This window comes from Astyanax mexicanus, chromosome 7, assembly GCF_023375975.1.
Source record: "Astyanax mexicanus isolate ESR-SI-001 chromosome 7, AstMex3_surface, whole genome shotgun sequence".
NCBI classification, from domain to species: domain Eukaryota; kingdom Metazoa; phylum Chordata; class Actinopteri; order Characiformes; family Acestrorhamphidae; genus Astyanax; species Astyanax mexicanus.
Window position 1 is genome coordinate 18,293,627 of NC_064414.1, and position 20,730 is coordinate 18,314,356.

Below are 20,730 nucleotides of genomic sequence, written 5' to 3' on the forward strand. Positions count from 1 at the left end.
TTTCAGCTGTGGCTTCTTGTTACACAACCATACTTTCACTAATGTTTGTACAGGTAGATTGCATGGCAAGGTTCTTGATTTTATTTTTTGAATGTGTGTTCCAATACCTTTGTCCTTATAGTGCATACCTCCTCATATTCCAGTTTATTATATATTGTTTGTATTAGGTGAAGATTTATGGTGATAAATTGCTGGGAACAAATCAAATTCAACAATTCACACTTGCAAACAACCACATTGCAGCAAAAAAAGAAGCAGTCCAAATGAGGTGTATCCTTATGTGCCAGCTTACACCCCAGAAGGTGCTGTTCATTTCGTTAACTTTGTAGCAGAGACAGGTGCTTTATCACCATAGCAATATCCCAAAGCTTTCTGTTCCATCCTTTATCTTCTCTCTGCCTTTATTATTTCTCTAGGCTCTTGAGTCCTTCCTACTTTCAATTAAACCCTTATTGTGTTCCCCACACATCAGCTTCTTCTGAAAGCACTGCTCTGTCAGATTGCTTCATTCTTGCCTCAGCTTGCATATTTTACTCTACTCACTGTATTACTGGCTTGTAAGATAGTGTCATCTGATACATGTTCAGTAGATGTGTCCCTTCATCTAAATGAGAGGGAAAAAACCAGCAGTGATATTTAAAGAAGCAATTTTTTACTTTTTACCAGTAGATGTCAAGAGCATGAGATCACCAGCATCTCAGGCCAAAACAAATGCTCCGTATTCACATGTCTCTCTCCTCCCATTTGTCCTCTCAAAACTTGGCTGCTGTGTCTGTTAGGACTGTGGCTCTAATCCTGCAGAGGCTGACTGTCAGCATTGTGGCTAAACCGCCTCAATCCTGCCAAGTCTGGTTGTTGCATCTCCAGACATCCTAAGTCTCCCGGATATCAACGCATATCAATACCGGCTCCCTCACATGTGTGTAGGAGAGGGAGGGTGAAAGAAAGCACCTTTTAATGCAATAAATTTGCTACTGTAACATGAACATATGAAATATAGATATAAAATCACTTTATATCTAAGAGACTAAGAGAAGAAGCATCATGGCTCCCATCAAAACTTATTTCACATGGTAAAAGTAAATAATATTGAAAGTCTTGCCTTAAAAGACAGTAAGTGCCGGACAAAGGGCTAAAGTAAAAATCAAGTAACACACACCTAGTTAAAATAACACAAAATTCAACATTAGGGGAAATCTAAAAACACTAACAATAAAACTAAAATGTTAAGAGATTCTGATGGCAAGACAAAATAAACCAAGGCAGAACAGACGACTAACAGCATGATCCATTCACGGATCAGAGAGAGATAATAACTAGGTTTTAAAATTGTACTAGTGTAATAATGGTACTAGTCAGGAGCCGTTTTGGAACAGCTGCAGGCGTGACATCTGCAGGTGCAATTTACTACTTAGTATAACCAGTTAGTTATCAACTGCTTGTATGTGACACTGTGCATGTTATACAGTTAATGCTTTGCAAATATACAGTGCTCCTCTACAGAAAGTAACATAATACAGGAAGATGATCAAACAGCTAGGTTGCTATGGCCATTTATGATCTAAATAGTAACATTTAACCCAACCATGACAATCTGACACCTAACTCAACTAACGTAACCAAAATGGCTAGATATATTTGATCTGGCCAACCTATCCTCATCAAGGTGCAGCACTACTACAAGACTTTTTCATTTTCTCCTACAGTACTGAGTTGTTTTATTTATTTTACTTTGGCCTTTTTGACATCCACCTTTATTGCTTCTCCTGACAAATCCATGTGAAAAGCACAAATAACACCTCTAATCCATGTTCTGTTGGCTGGGATTGTATACACTACCCTTTGTCCTAGCAGATCGATGCTGTGCCTATGACCGCACCACAGCAGTGCCAATATTACGTTATAGCACTCCCTCTCTGTATTATTGCTTAAATATAGCGCTCCCACATTGTCCAGTGTGTGTTGCTCTGCATCAGTTTCTTTGGATAGTTATTGGCAGGATCAAGTAAAAGCAAATATATGGACACACCTTCTTATTTAATGTTTTTCTTCATTTATCTCTTTCTTTTTTTTCTATATTGTAGATAAATATTAAAGACATAAACAATTGGGGGAAACAAATGGAATTATGTATTAAACAAAAAAGTGTTTGGCCTCCACAATTTACAATGTAAAAAAACATAAAAAGAAATAGAACACACTGATTGAGAGGTTGAAGAGGTGTGTTTTTACAGTGACCATGTTTTCACATCAGTACCGCTTTACATGGTGTCGTTATTTACCCATAATGTGTGTGAGTAGGGTCCTTTGATTTCTGCAATGCATAAAACACAGACAGAATAAAGGAACTGAGGAAAAAAGTGGGACCCAGATACAGTGGCTTGCAAAAGTATTTTTACCCTTCAAACCTTTCAACAATTTGTCACCTTACAAGCACTAACGTAAATGTGTTTTATTGAGATCATAGAAGTGAGTCATAGAGTCATAGAACAACACAAAGTAGCAAAAGTTTAATCAAATAAAAATTATAAGCATTCAGCTTAGTGCCACCTTTCACTGCAATTACAAGTGCAAGTCTTTGTGGTATGTCTCTACCAGCTTTGTGCATCTGGAGATTTTTGCTCATTCTTCATTGTAAAATAGCTTAGGCTCAACCAGGTTGGATGGAGAGCTTCTGTGAACAGAAACGTTCATGTCTTGCCACAGATGCTCAGTGGGATTTAGGTCAGGCTTCCACTGTAGCTCTGGCTGTTTGTTTAGGGTAATTGCAAAAATTTACATTCACAAATGTAAGTGACCTGTATCTGTGTGTATGTGAACAAATCTGGCCCTGAAACGCCTCACGAGTGCATACTGATATGCTGATAAACGTCGCCTTCTTCACCAACAGCAAAAAAGGAAAATGGATGCATTAGCAGCTCATACGTGGAGCATCTTTTGCTTGAGTGGAGAGCAAACAGCTCTGGAGTACATGCTCAGGTCGAGGAGGTGAAAAAAAGGCCAGGTAGTTTGCTTTTGCTATAGCTGCACATCTGCACCAAGAGATGTGTGGGTACAAGAGAAGCACGTAGCGCATGCGTAAAAGCAAAAAGATGCACAAATTCTGACTGACCGTTCACACTCATGTCACATGTCCATGGATTGGATACATAGCCGATTCAGGAATACATAAAAAAGTAATAAAAATCTGATTTGAAGTATTTCAAGGCATTTATCCATTTATTCTTTTTGCTCCTGGTTGTAAGTGTGTTTTTCTTGTTCACCTTCCCTGGTTGTGAGTGTGTTTTTTTCACCTCCTGTGGTTGTGAGTGTGTTTTTCTTGTCCCCCTCCCCTGGTTGTGTGTTTTCCTTGTTCACCTCCCCTGGTTTTGAGTGTGTTTTACTTGTTCACCTCCCCTGGTTTTGAGTGTGTTTTACTTGTTCACCTCCCCTGGTTTTGAGTGTGTTTTACTTGTTCACCTCCCCTGGTTTTGAGTGTGTTTCTCGGTTTCTCCTGTTGAGGCCGCTGACTCACAGCCGCCCTCCTATCTCACTCCTCTCTCTCACTGAGATGTCTATGGTTACTAAACACAGTTTCCGCTTCCAGACCGGATGTCAGTTGCAGTCTGTACTCCGAGGCTGCGAATGTTGTGGATGAAAAAGAAACTGGCAAGTTGAGAAAAACAACGAGTTCAGGCTGGGCAACGACAATTCTTCGCGGAGGAGGAAAAAACCTCGTCGACAGAGGGAGAAAGCGGTGAAGGAGAGGTCGTGTGACGCTGCAGGTGAGCGGGAGCGGCTGTGTTTATTATTATTGGATGGAGCAGCTGGGTTAACTTTACTCCGCAGGCCGCGCTGCTCCCGGGCTCCGGGCTCAGCGGTGGGGAAACCAGCATGCTGATGTAACCAGGTGCCAGCCCTGTGTATGTGCGCTAAACTGAGCCAGGGCCCTGTCTCAACCACTGCCCTAATCCCTGTCCACTTCACCCTGCTAGGCGCCAGGTTCACAGAAACGTGGACTGCGACTAGCAGCTCCTGTCAGAGAGCGGATCCAGCCTGAACACAGGCTGAGTGAGCGGCTCGGTTAGCATGGAGGGGAGTGGCTGACTCAGACAGATAGCGTTACCCAGAAGTGAGTCAGCATCAGAAGTCAGCTAGCGGACCCTTCTGGGAACAAACATGTCCTTTTAGCTAAATCGGTTCGGTTGTGTTTTCGTCCGGTAAAGACAGGGGTAGCTTAGCTTAGCTTAGCTTAGCCTGCTGTTGTTTGGCAGAGGGAGGGAGAACTGACAGCTATGTAATGACACTCGAAACTAAGTGCACAGAGTCCCAAACGGAGGGAGAAGCGAATGAGACGGGCCCGTGTTTCACTAGCTAGTTAATGGGCTAGCTAACTAAATAATTTTTGAGATTGTAAGTGCAGTTCTTTTACTGCAATAATGTTCTCACTAACTTTGGGAGTAGGTGACAGCCAGCTGGTTGATATCAGAAAGCTGTAGCCAACTCGTTAATTAGTTAGTTAGCTGTTAGCTAGCTAAAATAAACGTATATGTAACTAAAAGTAAATGTAGCTAATCTAGGTAAGCTAGTTACTGTTAGCTAACGTTAGCTGACTCTGTAAACAAGCTAGCATCCAGCATATAACTGCAGTCTATGGTCCAGACACGTTGATATCTTTGTAACTCCTGGTAATCATTTTTCTCCAATGTAGTGAACTTAGGCTTGGGACCTATCAAGAAATATAACTATGTATAATCTGTTTGAATCTTACTGTAGCTGTCCAATATGTTGTAGGAGTGTGGCCAACTCAGTAGGGTTACAACTATTAGTCCACATAATCAACAATGTTCTTTATTTAAATTTGTCGACTAATTGTTCATTTGTAACAGTATCACAATACACAATGTGCTGGAGACAGAAGTGCAGTGGGAGATGGGTAAATGGTTCACTCACCAAGTTTACACTCAACAAAAATGCTCAAAAACAACACATTACATATTTTTTCACTAAATATCTGTACTTTCCACGTTTAAACAACATCTAGACATTTTAAAATGCTTTTAAATCTAGCTGTTTCTATGTTTTTTAGGGATGGGGAACATGGCAGAAATAATCGCTGACTAATTGACTATTTTTTTGTTTTACATTTTGAAACTAGCAAGGTCCAGTGTCCAACACATGACAAAGTAGTGATGTAGTGTGTTATCTTCCCAGTACTTTAGTTTTAAAATCTAAATAGTGAATCCTTTTTATTCTGGGTCTGACAAATGCTTGGAAATGACTCATTGAGGACTCCCCCTACATTTCTGTAATGTGTCTCCCCCTCTCTTTTAAATGATTCAGCAGCTAGAGTTTCATCCTGGAACTGGTTGCTGGTTGTGCACTTCATCTTTCAGTTTCACTTCACACTCTCTCGTTCATTTACATAGCTTAACCGTTTAACAAGATTGGACCTGCTGATTGAACATGCACATAAAAACTGTACCTTTTTTGTGATGTTATTTTGACTGTGTTATCTAACTTTTTATGTAGGCACTTCAGTCTTGAATCTAGTGTTAATATTTATATGTTTTGTCTTTATCTTCAACCTTTAGCCATAATGGTGGGCGAGCGCCGCAATGGGAACCTCCTGGTTCAGTTGGGGCCAAAACAGCAGGCTTATCCAGAGGAGCTGATTCGCCAGAGGCGCACCCATGATGGCCAGACAGAGTACCTGATCCGCTGGAGCCTGCTGGCTTTGGATGATGGCACCAGTTCAGGCGGCAGCAGTAACGAGGCAGGTGGCGGGGGTAGTGGTAGCTCTGGTGTTGGCGGCTCCAGCGGGTCCTCTTCTGGTGAAAGTAAGACGGAAAACATATTGATGTGGATGTCGACAGAGGATGTGTATGCCAACTGCCCCACGCTGCTGGGCAAGCGTCCTCTGCTGGAGGAGAAGGTGCGGCCAAGTGGTCAGTTCTCTCCCGACGTCACGTTTGACGAGGTGGAGCTGTCGGATATGAAAGATGATGTCAAGAACCTTGTCGAGCGAGCGCGAAAACAGATGGCCAAAAACAGTGATTTCGCCATTAGTCTCACACACACCATTCATGTGCTGAGCGCCTATGCTAGCATTGGCTCACTGGTTGGAGTCTTTAAGGAGACTGGTGCACTAGACCTGCTCATGGAACTGCTGTGCAACAAAGAGCGTCAGACCCGCCGCAGCGCTGGAAAGATGTTACGTGCTTTGGCCTCCCATGATGCAGGTAAGATGCAGCCATGAATGTTCTGCTGATGTTGGAGTCACATTGTCTCATTTTTAGAACCAAGTATCACAAATACCTCTCCTGCACTCATAGCTTTTTTCTGCAAAATATTGCATTCACCTTGTAGCTGCTTCTTTGTATTGTTGTGTATGATATAGAAAGAGAAAGGGATAATATGCCTTAATTGTGATAAGACTCTGAGGGTGTGTCATACAGGCCCTCGGTGATGGGAATATGTAGTCCAGGAAAGAGGGATTTTAGGTGATAAACGAACTGAAGATGTGAAAATGAACTGTCAAGAGAACTTCAGCTGCATCTGTTGCTAAATATCAGCGCCCCACTGCTACAAGCAATGAAGAATGCACTGATATTCTGTAACATTTAGAAACAGGGTGAAGCTGTTTTGATGAGACATAATTAATAATTGTTTGACATGCAGATTTCGGTAGCATCTTTTTGACACCTGGTTGTTTTGTTTTTAGAAAATCAAAGACTCTAAGTGTTTCCTCCAGAATTTTGTTTTCTGTGATGGCAGACTGACACTCCTCCCAATGCACTATTACTGTCTGTTTTTGAGCCACGCAAAAAAAAACATTACAGGGCTAGGATAGTACCTTTGGCTAAAGTAATTTGTTTATTATTAATTTACATGTTTATATATAAGCATAAGCATACAAGCAAGGCTTGTTGCCTTTCTCTCTGTTTTTGTTTTCACTTGGCTTTAATTTAGTATAGTGTTGTCAAAATCCAGAGCAGAAGCAAAACTTCCTATACATCAGACTACAATTCAGTTACTCCTTGAATAGTCTGTCAATCACCTGTAAGTGTAACCTACATTCGTATGATATAGTGCAATATGTTTTTAAAAACTAATTTTGGAGGAAAATACCAATATTAGCACAGGCTGAACTAACTGTTGGTCATAGAAATGAGATTAAAATTGACTGTTTTGTCACTGAAACATATGTGGATAGGCAGAGCTATATATCATACTGTAACTAGCCAGTAGAGAGTCTAGACTAGACTAATTTTACTCTGAGATGTTATCCTGTTCATATCTGAAATCTTTGTTTCATAGGATCCAGTGTAATTTCAAATAAAAAAAATACTTTAGACTTTAGAATGTTTAGTGTTATTGTTTGAAGCACCGTTATATTTATATAGACCCAAATGGTGTTAAGCCAGATTCCTATTTAGGGCTATCCCTCAAAGGTCTGTTTCTTCAAGTGAAACTAAATAACTGCAATGACTGTACTTTTTGTTTCATGAATGGTTTAAGTGGTAGAAATGTGACTGTGTGACTTTGTTTTTGACATCATGTTCCATGTGACCCTTTAGCTCTAAGCACCATTTTAATTCTTCTGCAGCTAAAAAATCAAACTTAATAACTGTGATGATCTTTGTATAAAAAAAACATTTGATACAAAAGCTTTATTTGCTAATGCTGTTTGTTTTACTTGTGTACTATGACTCATTCCTAAATGAGTCACCACATTTTTGTGGATTAGTTACTTTCACTGTGCTAAATGTGTTTCCTCTAGCTTTAGATGGAATAAATAGACTGGTTGTGAGAACCCTATGATGGTTGGAAAAAAACATGGCATAAACCTGTGTAGTAAAAATGAGAAGTCAGGCAGCCACACGTGTTAAGAGAAAGGAAGAGAAACCATGATGGTTTGGGGCGAATACACATGAATTAAATACATTCCTATCCTGTTAGTGACTGAGCTGCACTGTTTTCCCATGGGAGAGAAACAGTTCTGAACAGAGTGGAAGTAATACATTTAAGTATTTTTTATTTTTATTATTATTATTATTATTATTAATTTTTTACTTTTTTGCTTTAATGAGATTTTTGATTTTGTCAGGATTGTGTAGACACAATTGTTTTAAATCAGATTTAAGTCACTTCCATATGTTGTCTTTGACATAACCTCTTCTGCGATCTCTACCAAGCTGGCAAGCTGTGATCACTAGCCACTTTTTTGCAATCGTTAATTTTTTTTTATCATACTGCTTATCTACTACTACTGCAAAAAAAATTAGCCAATTATATTTATAATCCTTATGATCCATATTTAGCTTGAACGAATGAATAAATAATCCATTAAGTAGAACTGCTATGTTTCGAAAAGGTTCGTACCATCAACACAAATGAACATGCGTGAACAGTAACATTCTGCAGAGCTTTCTGGAATTTTTTTTTTTCCAGAATATTTCCCATAATCAAGATTTTCCCATCAATCATGATTTTCTTATAGGCAAATTTGCATAGAAAGCTGACAGACAAGTTGCTAATTGCAGCTACTATGATTTAAGCATCTAGGGGAGCTTCACTTTATATCTTTTTGGAGTTAAAACTACAGCCACCTAAATATCTTTACAAACTGTAACTATGCTCTCTGTGTTTGATTATTTGTTGCTAATATGTATTAGGTGTTTTAAAATATGGGATGATGTGATTCAAGTTTATTATTAGTTAATGCTGGTCATGTTAGTTGTAATTATTAGTGGACAGTAATATAGGAAGTGTAATTCATTACTGTGAAGAACAGGGACATGGATATCATTGGAAACAATTTGACTTGTAGTCATTTATATATTATGCCTTTTTATTTTTAAGCAGTTGGAAGTGGCTTTTTAGGAGGGTGGCTAATAAGGAGTTGGGGTGTAGTGAAATGCTCAACCCAGAACTTCTATTGTAAGCGGTTATTTATTTTATTGTTGATGGTTATGGCTTACAACCAATGAAAACTCAAAAATCAGTATCCCAGAAAATTAGATTATTATATAAGACCAATTGGTACTTTTGGCAGCGTGGGCAGTGCGCCAAGTCCTGCTGGAAAATGAAGTCCACATCTCCATAAAAATCAGCAGAGGGAAGCATGAAGTGCTGGAAGATTTTGCGGGAAAACACTGCACTGACTTTAAATTTGATATAACACAGTGGACCAACTCCAGCAGATGACATGACTCTCCAAACCACTGATCACTGATTGTGGAAACTTTACACTAACGTATATTATTTTCTTTTCATCTATATTTAAAGAAATGAATAAATGTTTCTTATATATTGTGTTCTCTGTTCTTTCAGGAAGTCGTGCCTATGTGCTCCTGTCCCTCAGCCAGCAGGATGGCATTGAGCAGCACATGGACTTTGACAACCGCTACACTTTGCTGGAGCTGTTTGCAGAGACCACCTCTTCAGAGGAGCATGGCATCTCTTTTGAGGGCATCCATCTCCCCCAGGTAACTGTTATATTAAGTATTCTTTCACACAACATATTTATTTAACAGTCGACATGAGAAATCTAATTCTCATATTGTCACTACAAGAGGCTACTGTCTTTTTTGAATTTTGTTGGAACGAAAACAATGTGCATGTTTGTGGCGCTTATTAAAAGCAAAAACAACAGCATTACTTGTGATTAAACTATGAATTTTGTTCCCTAAGCATGTTTGTGGATACAGTTGAGTTTTATACGAGTACAAATCACACACCCCAACAGAAAATAAATGATAATTTATAATATAATATTATAATATAATAATAAATCCTATAATTTTGACGATAACAATAATAAACAATATTTAGCATTATTGAAAAATATGTTTGTAAAAGTCGTATATTGTACCAGCCTTAAGTTCTTAATTTTTTATATAATTCAATTTATATTAGTGGTGTCAATCACTTAAAAATGAATTAAAATCATAGTTAATTTATTTAAATGCTGGTATTTCCCTGTATTATTGTTTACTTCACTGTCCGCATTTCAGTGCATGCTCTCCACTTTTGTATGTGCAACTTTTTTCCGGTCCGTTTTCAAACATAAGGCACACCGGATTATAATGTCTATTAAGCGACACTTGTAAGGATGCCTACTTCTAATGGGAAAGCAAAACTAATATTATTTCAAAATTCAAACAACCGTTGTCTATAACGTTTATTTTGTCTAAGGGTGAGTTATCATTGCATTTTCTCCAGCACTAATGCTCGTTACAACAGCATAAGCCGCTAACCGCAGTGCCAGCGGGATGTAAATGCCGCCCGATAACTCTAGACTGAGAAACTCTGAGAGTTCCGGTAATCCAGGGTGCTGTCAGCTAGCAGTTCATTAAATAAGATAAACTGTTTACAACTTGTACACTTACATGCATTATCATTCTTTGCTATAGATTCCAGGCAAGCTGCTTTTCTCTTTGGTGAAGCGCTACTTGTGTGTGACCTCGCTGATGGACAAGCTTAACACGGCTGGAGTGGAGTCCAGCTCTGAGCGGCAGGACCCTGGACCATCCTCCTCATCCTCATCCTCATCGGGGCATCAGTCAGAGCAGTCTCGAGTACAATGCGAGTTTGAGTACACCATGGCCATGGCCAACCTCATCTCTGAGCTGGTGCGTGTAATGGGCTGGGACCGAAACCGCCAGCCTCCCATTCACTCCCCTGCTGCATCAGAGGGGGCAGACGGCATGGAGGAGGAGTTGAACCGACGCACAGTTCGCTCCATCTTTCAGCCCCGCTTTTCTGCATCCCCCACTATTGTGACTGCCTCTGCGATCGCAGCTGTCACCCCACCAAAGAAGAAGACCGGAAATGGCTACAAGACACGCACTGACTTTGCCACGCATTTTGCTTATGTTGAGTATGTACAGGACAACCTGAAGAGTGGCATGCAGGTTCGCATGCTGGAGGACTATGAGGAGGTCAGCGCAGGCGATGAGGGAGAGTTTCGGTATAGTAATGACGGTTCACCACCTGTTCAGGTAGACACAGTGTGCAAGTTGTTCCATTTATAAATGGCGTTCTTCTAAAACCAGCAGGTGGTTAACTGTGTGTTTTGTACATGTTTGTCTGTGTGTTTATAGGTATACTGGAACTCAATTTCTAGGACCTACTGGGTGCACTGGCACATGATTGAGATCCTGGGATCTGGAAACAGCGGACAGGCTGAGAAAGAGACTCAGGAAAAGGCGACTTCATTGACAGAGACACTCAAGCTCACTACTGGTTAGATCACTACACTATTTTTCTTTGTTTGGCAGATATAAGCAATTGAGTAGGTATGTAACAGTACACACACCAATTTTTTCTCATTTATTTGCTCCATTAAAGCTCTTTTAAACTGTAACTCAGCACATTACTGTATTCTCATTTAAAAAGCATCAAAACTACATCAAGATATTATAATACAGTAAAAAAAAGTCTAGTCTAAATCTAGTCTTTCCGGCCTAAACCACACTACACTATTATTACTCTTCCGAAAAAACAGAAAAAAAAAATCATGATCTTAATGATTAATCACAGAATTGTTGTTGTGTGACATTTTTTGTTTGCTTATTTAAGGCAAGATGCATATTAAAATGGAAATTATTTATATGGTCATTTAGTACTTGCTTATTTTGTGATAAAAATAATACTGTTGTTACAAATTACAAATTACAAATTAATTAAAAAAAAAACTTAAGGCACAATTTGGATGTGTTCTTTTTTTGCACTGCATTGCCAAAGTATTGAATTGGGACTCTGTTGGAGGGGCAGACAAATTTGATTGGGACATCCCTAATTAATGTTTAGTTGAAACACCAAAACACAGTATGATGCATCTTTAAATAGTAGATACTAACTTTAATTGCAGTGTTTTTCTGGCAAATTTGCCAGTGTACTCAAGTGTCATCAAAAAACAAAAAAAATAATGCAAAAAAACAAATAATTATTAAATACAAACTAAATGTTATTGGAATTAAATCATATTAGGATGATAAACTGCATAGTATATGCTATATTACAGTATAGTATTTTTTTCGCCTTGTTTAAATGTTTTTTTGTTCTTGTTAAAAAGGTTTTTAAAATATCAATATTTGATACATTACCCAGACCTAGTCTAAAACTGTATGGACGTTGCTGCTTGATGCATGCAGTCAAACTGATAATAAGCATTAGCCTGTGTGCAATGATTGATGAACTTACGAGACCAGATTACCTAAGCACTAAAGCATGAAGCTTTAAGTTTAACTTAAGCGTCTGGTGTCTGACTATGGTGAGTGCAAACAGCACAAGCTGGAACACCCTCCCGCTTCTTTCATATTAAATGAAGAAGGTTTTCTTCATTAAAGTTAAGAAGATTTTTACATTCTCCTGTAAGGTTTCTAGTTTAGAAGATTTTATGTGGATGATGCTCATTTTGACTTTTTCCCCATTGTCTCTGCCCACGTTAGTGAGCCAGACGTTCTTCTCGAAGCCTCCTGGTGGATTGTACTCATTGCCTTATTTAATGGACAGCCTTCATGATGATGACAGCACCCTGACCCGTGCTGAGTGGTGGGAGGTGCTTTTCTTTATTAAGAAGCTAGAACCAAAGCAGCAGCAGGAAATCAACAACATTCTGCAACAGAACTTTGAAGAACAGGTAAGCACCCATTTCTTTCTTTTTTTTGTGATTAATTATTGTACCTATTTCTTTCTGATTCCACTGTACCCTGTATTGCAATCTAAGTCTAAAAGTCTAATTTTATAGGGATGCTTACTATATAACAGCGCTATATATTATTTCTTAATAAATAGTATCATTAGTCTTAATTATCCTTGAGCTCATATTAGACTTACAGTAGATAATTACAACCCATATTGATATGTTAGATTAGGCCTGGACAATATTTCGATATCGGTATTTATCGCGATAAGAAATGTTTCAATAACGGTGATATCATTTTTGTGATTTATCGATATGTATTATTTACAGACAGGCGTTTTTTAGCGGCGTCAGTTCACTGCAGCCCTGAACATAGCCGGGCTACGTCAGTGCGTGATGACGCAATCATACAGGCACGTAGCCAGCTAGGCTAGGCTAGGCTAAACCTGGGTCGCCTCCTCTCCGCACCGCACCTAAAATCTCCCGCGATGAAGCGAAACCGACCCTAACCAAGCGGATCTCCGCTCCGCACCTAAAACCCGCCCGCCTTGAAGCGAAACCGACCCTAACCGAGCGGATCTCCGCTCCGCACCTAAAACCCGCCCGCCTTGAAGCGAAACCGACCCTAACCGAGCGGATCTCCGCACCCAAAACCCGCCCGCGATGAAACGAAACCGACCCTAACCGAACGGATCTCGGCTGCGCTCCGCTCCGCACCCAAAACCCGCCCGTGATGAAACGAAACAGACCCTAACCGAACGGATCTCGGCTGCACTCCGCTCCTCTCCGCTCCGCACCTAAAACCTCCCGCGATAAAACGAAACCGACCCTAACCCGCTCGTTTTCATCGCAGGATATTTTATATGAAGAATGAGCGGATAGTTGAGGGAGGCAGGTCTAATTCAGTGGTTCGACTTTCAAAGGTTTGATAAACTTCAGACTTCAGCTTGCTCCAAATTGTGCCGGAGAGTGGAGCCGACCAGCAACAGTAATACATCCGTTCCTCCACCTCAAGCAGATTCACTACACACAATATCTTCCTTATTCTGGCTAAAACACTTGTAGTTTATGTTGTATCTAAGTTATTTATAGTTTATATAGGTTTGTTTATTTGACAGGGATATCATGTTCCCTTTATACATATGAAGGCTTTTTCTATTCCCTATTCTGGTTGAAGCACTTTTGTTTTGATCTGTTAAATATGTTTACAAAAGAATAAGAAGCTCTGCCTCTGTTGTAATGTAAAGTTATTTATATTGGTAATATGTATATAGGTTATAGGTTTATGTTTGACAGGGATGTCATGTTTTTATTTTGCTACATGCAAATAAAAGTGAGCATTGATTTATTCTGATAATTTTTTATTTATAAAGTATTATACAGTTTTTTGTGAGAGGAGGCTTTAAAGACTTCAATTTAAGATTTCAGACAGTAGTGTACAGATGTCCATTGCAGGGATTCTTAGCAGTTTTTCTGAGGCCTTCAAAGTATTTTATATAGTTTTATATAGTTTATATCGATATCGAAATTATATCGTATCGACCGAAATTAAGGAATATATCGTGATATAATTTTTTGCCATATCGTCCAGCACTATGTTAGATATTGTATTTTTTTGTTTTGCAATTCTGTATCAGCTTTTAAAAGTAACCGGTTAGTATCTAAAGAATGGTGGCAGACAGTGGTTCATAAAATCACAATATTTCGCCTTGCTTACACTATCGCAGTAAATTGTGGTATATTAAATTGTAGCCCCTGTGTCATGAAAGTCTTGTATCGTCAAGTTCTTGCCAATTTACAGGCCTGTGCACACACCGTGCATACAGTGATCACAATAACCATTTCTTGGATTTTCAACTTACATGTAGTTTAGTAGTTACTAGGCTCCTTTTAAAAAACAAAAATGTTTTAAGTATATTCTGACATTTAGAATATAAATATTTTTGGTTCAATGGGCTCATCTCCCTCAGTAAACACAATAGATCTCTAGAGCTGTGACAATTGTTGAGATTATGTCTATATAGTTATCTTTAACGTGCTCATGTAATTATTCTGACAATCCCATTGATTACCACTCATATCTCGCACACAGAAAACTTAGGTTCTTTTTTCCATTCTTTCGACAGCAGAACTGTTACAGTCATAAGAGTCACTGTACAAGACTCCTGAATTTACATTGACCTAAAATACCATACGTACATATAATGTTAATGGCAGAAATCAAAGTGATGTTTGAACACTCTCTAACTTTCTATCTTTCAGGTGGTGGAGCTGGATGAAGTCACTCTAATCCAGCTGTCTGTGACGAGCGAGATGGCCCGTAAGATCTTGCACTACCTGAAGCAGACGCTGCAGGCCTCCTGCCTAGGTGACCTGCTCTGCTCACATGCATTCGCCAAGCACTACCTGCGTCGTGGTGGAGCTAGTCTGGAGGACGAGGAGATGCTCACAGACAGCTCCCTCAGCTCCTCTGGAGTTGGTGGACAGGCCACCTCATCCTCGTCTTCGTCATCAGCGACCCCTGCAGCTTCAACCTCTTCAGCCTCCTCTTCTACAATGGGCTCGCTTTGCAAGAAGCCTAAAAAAGAGATCCCTGCTGATAACGGCAGCTGTGGTAGTGACACAGAGAGTGAGCTGCCAACTGAAGATGAGTCCAAATACCCTGAAGACATGGAGGAAAAAATGAAAGGCAAGTCAAAAGTTTAAAGAAAAATACTTAAAAAACCTGCTCAGATATAAAATCCACTATTGTGTATTATTGTGGCTTAGAAAATGCTGTTATATAACCAAAGGCATGTCTTTACATTTTTTGGTATTTGTGCAGTTCTAATTTCATGTAGTTTGGGGCCAAAAGAAGTAATCTAATATCTATTTCAATACTGATTTAGTATCATTATAGTTATATATTTATTGTACTATTAAGTGCACTGTAAATAAATAGTAATGGGTCCTTCTTTGCGCTTTTAGTTTTCAATAATCCTAAGGTTCAAGGCAAGAAGACCGCTTTGGAGAAAATTGGCGAGGTTGTGGACATCATGAAGAAAAGCAGCTCTGATGCAGGGCAGCAATTTGCTGGCATGAAGTTTATCTGTAAAATCCTGGAGGAAGAGGGACCTCAGGAACGTAGCACGCTTAGATCAGATTCAGCACAGACCATTCGGTAAGATAATATTATGTATAATTCCATTTCCAGCTATTTGTTTGACAAGCCAGCTATCTATTTTGATGTTATCTTTATAGAAGGCATTTCCACACACAGTGGGTGGCGGTGGATGCATCTGGCTGGAATTGTCCATGCAAATAGACAAGTGATTCTGACAGTAATCACTTCTGAATTCAATGCAGAATGCCCCACTTGCATAGTCCACATGTCAGTACTTTAGCTTACTTGGACATGGTAAAAGTCTAGTTAATATCCCATGACTTTGGCATGTTAGTATAAGGTCATAATTAAGCCTTCTGAACTGAACAGTCATTGAATTCAGGCAGAAACGTAGAATTTCACATAGCATTAAAAAAATGACAGAATTAAATAATTTTACAAACCAATTAGTGTCACGTAAAGGGAGACACAGCTACTGCGTGTTATTACACCAGAATAGTTGCAGTTCTTTAAGCAACTGATTAACTGCAGTGTGAAACCAGTGTTTGGACTTTTAGGTTGAAATTAAGCATTGATTCCTTGCTGTCCCTTTCCAGTGGTGCTTAGATGGTGCACAGAATCGCTTATAGACCCAATTGGTTAATGTTTTATATTTACCACAATAAAGATCTGTGTTTCAATCAGGAATGCCAAGGACTGTTTAATCCCCCTTCTAAAAACAGAAAATCTGGGATTTCAGATAGATTCTTTACTTGTTACGCTTTCTAAGTGGCAGGTACAATTGTTTTAGCAGTGACATTCTCTCTTCTGCACAGGAAACTCTGTACTTTCAACATCACTTCCAATTAGGCTGCTGAGAACGAAAGACTGTGTCCCCTTTTCCACTGCTGCCACAGTTTTGTTCACAGAACACAGGGCAGCCAACCTCATTTGGCCACCTTGTCTCTGTAGTGGTCACCAATTTTTTTGAGATGTTGGCAGTTTCATGTCTTAAATTACTTTGTCCAGCCTGTTGTAATTTTTATGCTGTTCAGGACAGACAACAAGATCACAGTAGCAACGATCAAATGTAGCTAAACAAAACTTTGCAGCAAAGTTTGTTTTAAAGTTATTTTTGTGAAGAAACAAAAATTCACACAAACTTTATGCTACAGTGTTATCACATGGTGTTTGCATTCAACAGATTTTTGTTTTCTGGGCTTTTCCTTACAGGAATAACCCATTTAAATTGTAGAAATGATTGATTCACTGTAAAAGACTAGGATTTGCAACTTCTGACAGACCTTAGCTCTCTTACTTCCTAGAGGCGTTTACCTGGGCTATGCTGCAGATGGTGCAGTGTCACCTAGTCAATTAAACTTCATAACCATCACTGGCACCTGCAGCACTAGCTGTTTGCATGCTGAAAAGAATGAAATATTCCTTTAAGTTTAGTATATTTTTGGGAAATGTTTTTTTTTTTAGTCACTTTTTGTATGCACCTGTGATTCAGTATGTTTTTGGTCAAAATACAGAACACTAACGTTTATTAACATTTCTTTGGTATGCAGGGATAAAGTCTTAAAGCTGCTGGTAGAGATGATTGGAGGCCAGCCGAAGCAAAATGCCATCATTGCTCTGCTCCTGACCCGCAGCCTCATGCTCAAATATGAGTGGCGCGTGTCTTTTGCAACAGAGGGAGGAGTTAAAGCCATCTTGTCCTGCATGCAAGAGTACCCCACTTGCACACAAGTTCAACGCATTGCTCTAGCGGTAAGTACACTACTGACAACCGCATATCCATCCATACACAAATAAACATTTTTATGCTAATTATAGTTATTACAGATTATTGACAAACCAGTTTTTATTGTTTGATTCTTACTAATATATAATTAAAGAACACAGCAAAGAACACAGAACACTATTTGATTTTACAAACAGTACCAACAGTAGTGAGCCATAAAGACTATAACCTTTGATTATAACCTCTAATCTGTACGTCCTCTGTTTCAGACTCTGAAGGTCATCACGGGCGCTAGTAAGCATGATTTGCGCAGTGTGGGGAGCTTTCTGCCTCTATCAGAGTCTGGCACTCAGATGATGCTGGAGATCTTTGCCAGCATTGGCTCAGCGACACCTGAGGGCTCGAAGGGGCTTCTTGGTGCAATTCCATCCGCTGTTGATCTCATGCTCAGCACTCCTGGGTAGGTGGCAGACAACTACTAGTAAAAGCTATAAAGCTAATTCCTGTTTTCTAGAAACATAGTAATTTAGTCTAATTTAAGTATATTTTTTGATAAACTGAATTTACTACTATTATTTTTATTATTATTATTATTATTATTATTATTAAAAAATACCTTTTAATAGAAAGCATGACGCATTACTGTATTGACTTAATAGTTGTTTTAGATTAAATATTTGTGAAGTGCATCATACTAGAGTAATATCTGTTGCCATTGTTCATCTTAACAATTTCATAATATTCTCTTTTGGACACTCTTTTGTCCATTGCAATATACTATGTTATTTCTATAAAAGCTAATTTACATTACTATGTACATAGGTATATTTTCTATACCTTCTCTGTTAATAATGTGACATTTCTCTTATATGTTCTACAGTGCAGAAGTGTAGAATACAGTACAGTCATATGCAAAGGTTTATATACCTCTTAAAGCTGTAGATTGTTTGTTCAGTTCCTCTGTGAAAATAAATAAACAATTCCTTAGATGGAATAAAACTTTATTTTTGAGTGTAAATATTAGATTTTTAGCAATGCAGTAAAAAGCAAAAAAAAAAAAACAAACATCCAAATTGTCTGTTAAGGGTTTTTAAGGTTTTTTTTATTGATTTATTTTTTTTATTATTATTACTATTGAAACAGTATCAAAACGTACCATTTATCACAATGTGTTTGTCAAAGTCTTATATTTTGCTAGCCTACTCTTCTTAAAGGATAATAATTACTTATATAAAATATAAAATATATTAAGGGGAACAATATATTTAAGACATTATTTATTTACTTGAAACAAACACAAACATTAAAATCACCAGTGCAAATATCAAACACTACACATATGTGTACACCATGTGACTTACCAGTGTTTATTAATGTGTATTTAAATTATTAAAAAATTATATTTGTTAGTGGTGTCAGTCGCTTAAAAATTATTGAATTAATCACCAAAATACTAACTTAACTTTAATAGAAAAAATATATTCTAGCTGCATATAGCCACATATATTTTCTGGGTGTCCGGGTGTGAGTAAGAGACAGAGCTCATGGCTCAGCTCACTGCCACTCACATTGCCTCAAATGTTGCGCCAACTCGTACAAATATGATACTATGATACGTCAATGATCTAGATCTTTACCATCCTATTCTGATCCTTTAAAAGTTACGTGATCGACCCTGATTTGAGACATCCCTGGTGCAACAGGAATAATTTGGTCATTTGCTATTATTCATATGCTGATCAGCTATTGCTCATTTGAATTATTTAACCAACTATTGGACAGTTTTGATCATGTTCTGCTCCTCTGTGATTCTTAGGTGTGGGCTGTCTGTATGGAATGGCCTTTTGGTCATCATCATGCTGATCTCCAATCACAAGAGCTTGGCAGAGCAGCTGGTGGCCTGTGACGTCACTACAGTACTGAAAAGATGCCTTTCCTCTCGGCGCTCTGAGACAATGCTGGCAATCATTGCCCTCAACCACATCTCTAATGTTCACAAACTGGAAAAGAAAGGTATTGATGTTTTTTTTTTTCTCAATAGTTGCTAAGATCTATGTAATGTTTGGTTTCACTTTGTTTGGAATCTTGTTCAGTGACATTGAGAGTTTTGTGATGGGTTCTCATCAGAGTCCAAAGAGGAACTTGACTTCAAGGACACAGAGCTGAAGATGTTGGTGGTAGGTCTGAAGGAGATGACCACCACCAAAGATGTGATTCTGACTTTGGAACAGCTTCTGTGTGATGACACCTCACAGCTGGAGGAGGAGAGGAATGAAGTCTTGCGTAGCAGAGATACCTTCCAGGACCTGGTACGCCTCATGGACCAGCATAGAGTGGAACGAGCAGTCCAGCTCCCAATTCTCAGGTAAATTATAAAAAGTCTCGGCCCAATTAATTGATCAACTGAACCATGGTCTGGATTGTTTGCAGTGTGAAAACACTTTTTAGGTTGGCTTGGACTTTTGGACCAATTACAGGAGGTTGAGTCAAGTTATTGTCACCCATTGTGAAAAAATATAATCTGTTAAGCTCATTCTGATGTATGACACACGTGCACTTGAAATAAGTCTGATTTTGGTAGTATGGCAAAAATTGCCATGACACCTGGAAATGCAACTAGCAGAACTGACAGCATTACACCTGTGGGTCTGAGGAACTCCCTTCTGCAAACCAATCAGTGTTTAGTAGCTTGTAGCACACTTCTTTAGTCTGCTTACTAAACTGCAGTGTAAAACCAAAACTAACCAATGTATACAAATTTACAAAAATATAAACTTTCAGGTGTAAAACTGCTCATAGATTCATGTTACAATTCAGTATCTACAGTACAAAATTCATGATAATATTGAGGGCAGGCAAAGACAGATAATAGGATGTTGTTTTTGTAGCTTGGTTTTGTATTTTTAAGCTGTACATAAATTACAGTGAAGTTATTCACAATTTTTTTGCCAGTTCAGCATGTTGCTTTAAATTTGATATTACAGTTAAGAGATAGATATGCAATGGTTTCTATACTTGTGTACAAAAGACTTCAATGTCAATCTAAGAATATTTTTTAAAATACAAAAATATGAATGAATCAGACATGAAGCTGACATTTTATATTCATATTTTGTAACAGAATTTTGAACAAGTTCTTAGACAACTATCAGGAGGATCTGCTGCCTTGGCATGAGAGCATTGAACCTTGCCTGTCTTCAATGACGGCGTGTATTAATGACAGAGAGGTAGGTAGCTATTTCCTTTTGAACATGTATTTTTGGTAATATT

At 38.6% G+C, this 20,730-nt stretch overlaps 1 protein-coding gene across 5 annotated transcripts in view; it reads left to right on the plus strand.

The window, feature by feature from the left end:
* Positions 1-3,583: 3,583 nt before the first annotated feature.
* LOC103046863 (cullin-9) overlaps positions 3,584-20,730 on the plus strand; it is a 40,934-nt gene continuing 23,787 nt past the window's right edge. For all 5 annotated transcript variants that reach the window (XM_007247368.4, XM_007247370.4, XM_007247369.4 and 2 more), the window contains exons 1-13: positions 3,584-3,764; positions 5,574-6,221; positions 9,316-9,470; positions 10,398-10,985; positions 11,088-11,229; positions 12,438-12,628; positions 14,894-15,320; positions 15,599-15,791; positions 17,285-17,486; positions 17,730-17,920; positions 19,277-19,473; positions 19,588-19,825; positions 20,582-20,687. In XM_007247368.4, the coding sequence (XP_007247430.3) occupies positions 5,579-6,221; positions 9,316-9,470; positions 10,398-10,985; positions 11,088-11,229; positions 12,438-12,628; positions 14,894-15,320; positions 15,599-15,791; positions 17,285-17,486; positions 17,730-17,920; positions 19,277-19,473; positions 19,588-19,825; positions 20,582-20,687 (3,273 nt within the window). In that variant the 5' untranslated portion in view covers positions 3,584-3,764; positions 5,574-5,578. The remainder of the gene's footprint in view (positions 3,765-5,573; positions 6,222-9,315; positions 9,471-10,397; positions 10,986-11,087; positions 11,230-12,437; positions 12,629-14,893; positions 15,321-15,598; positions 15,792-17,284; positions 17,487-17,729; positions 17,921-19,276; positions 19,474-19,587; positions 19,826-20,581; positions 20,688-20,730) is intronic.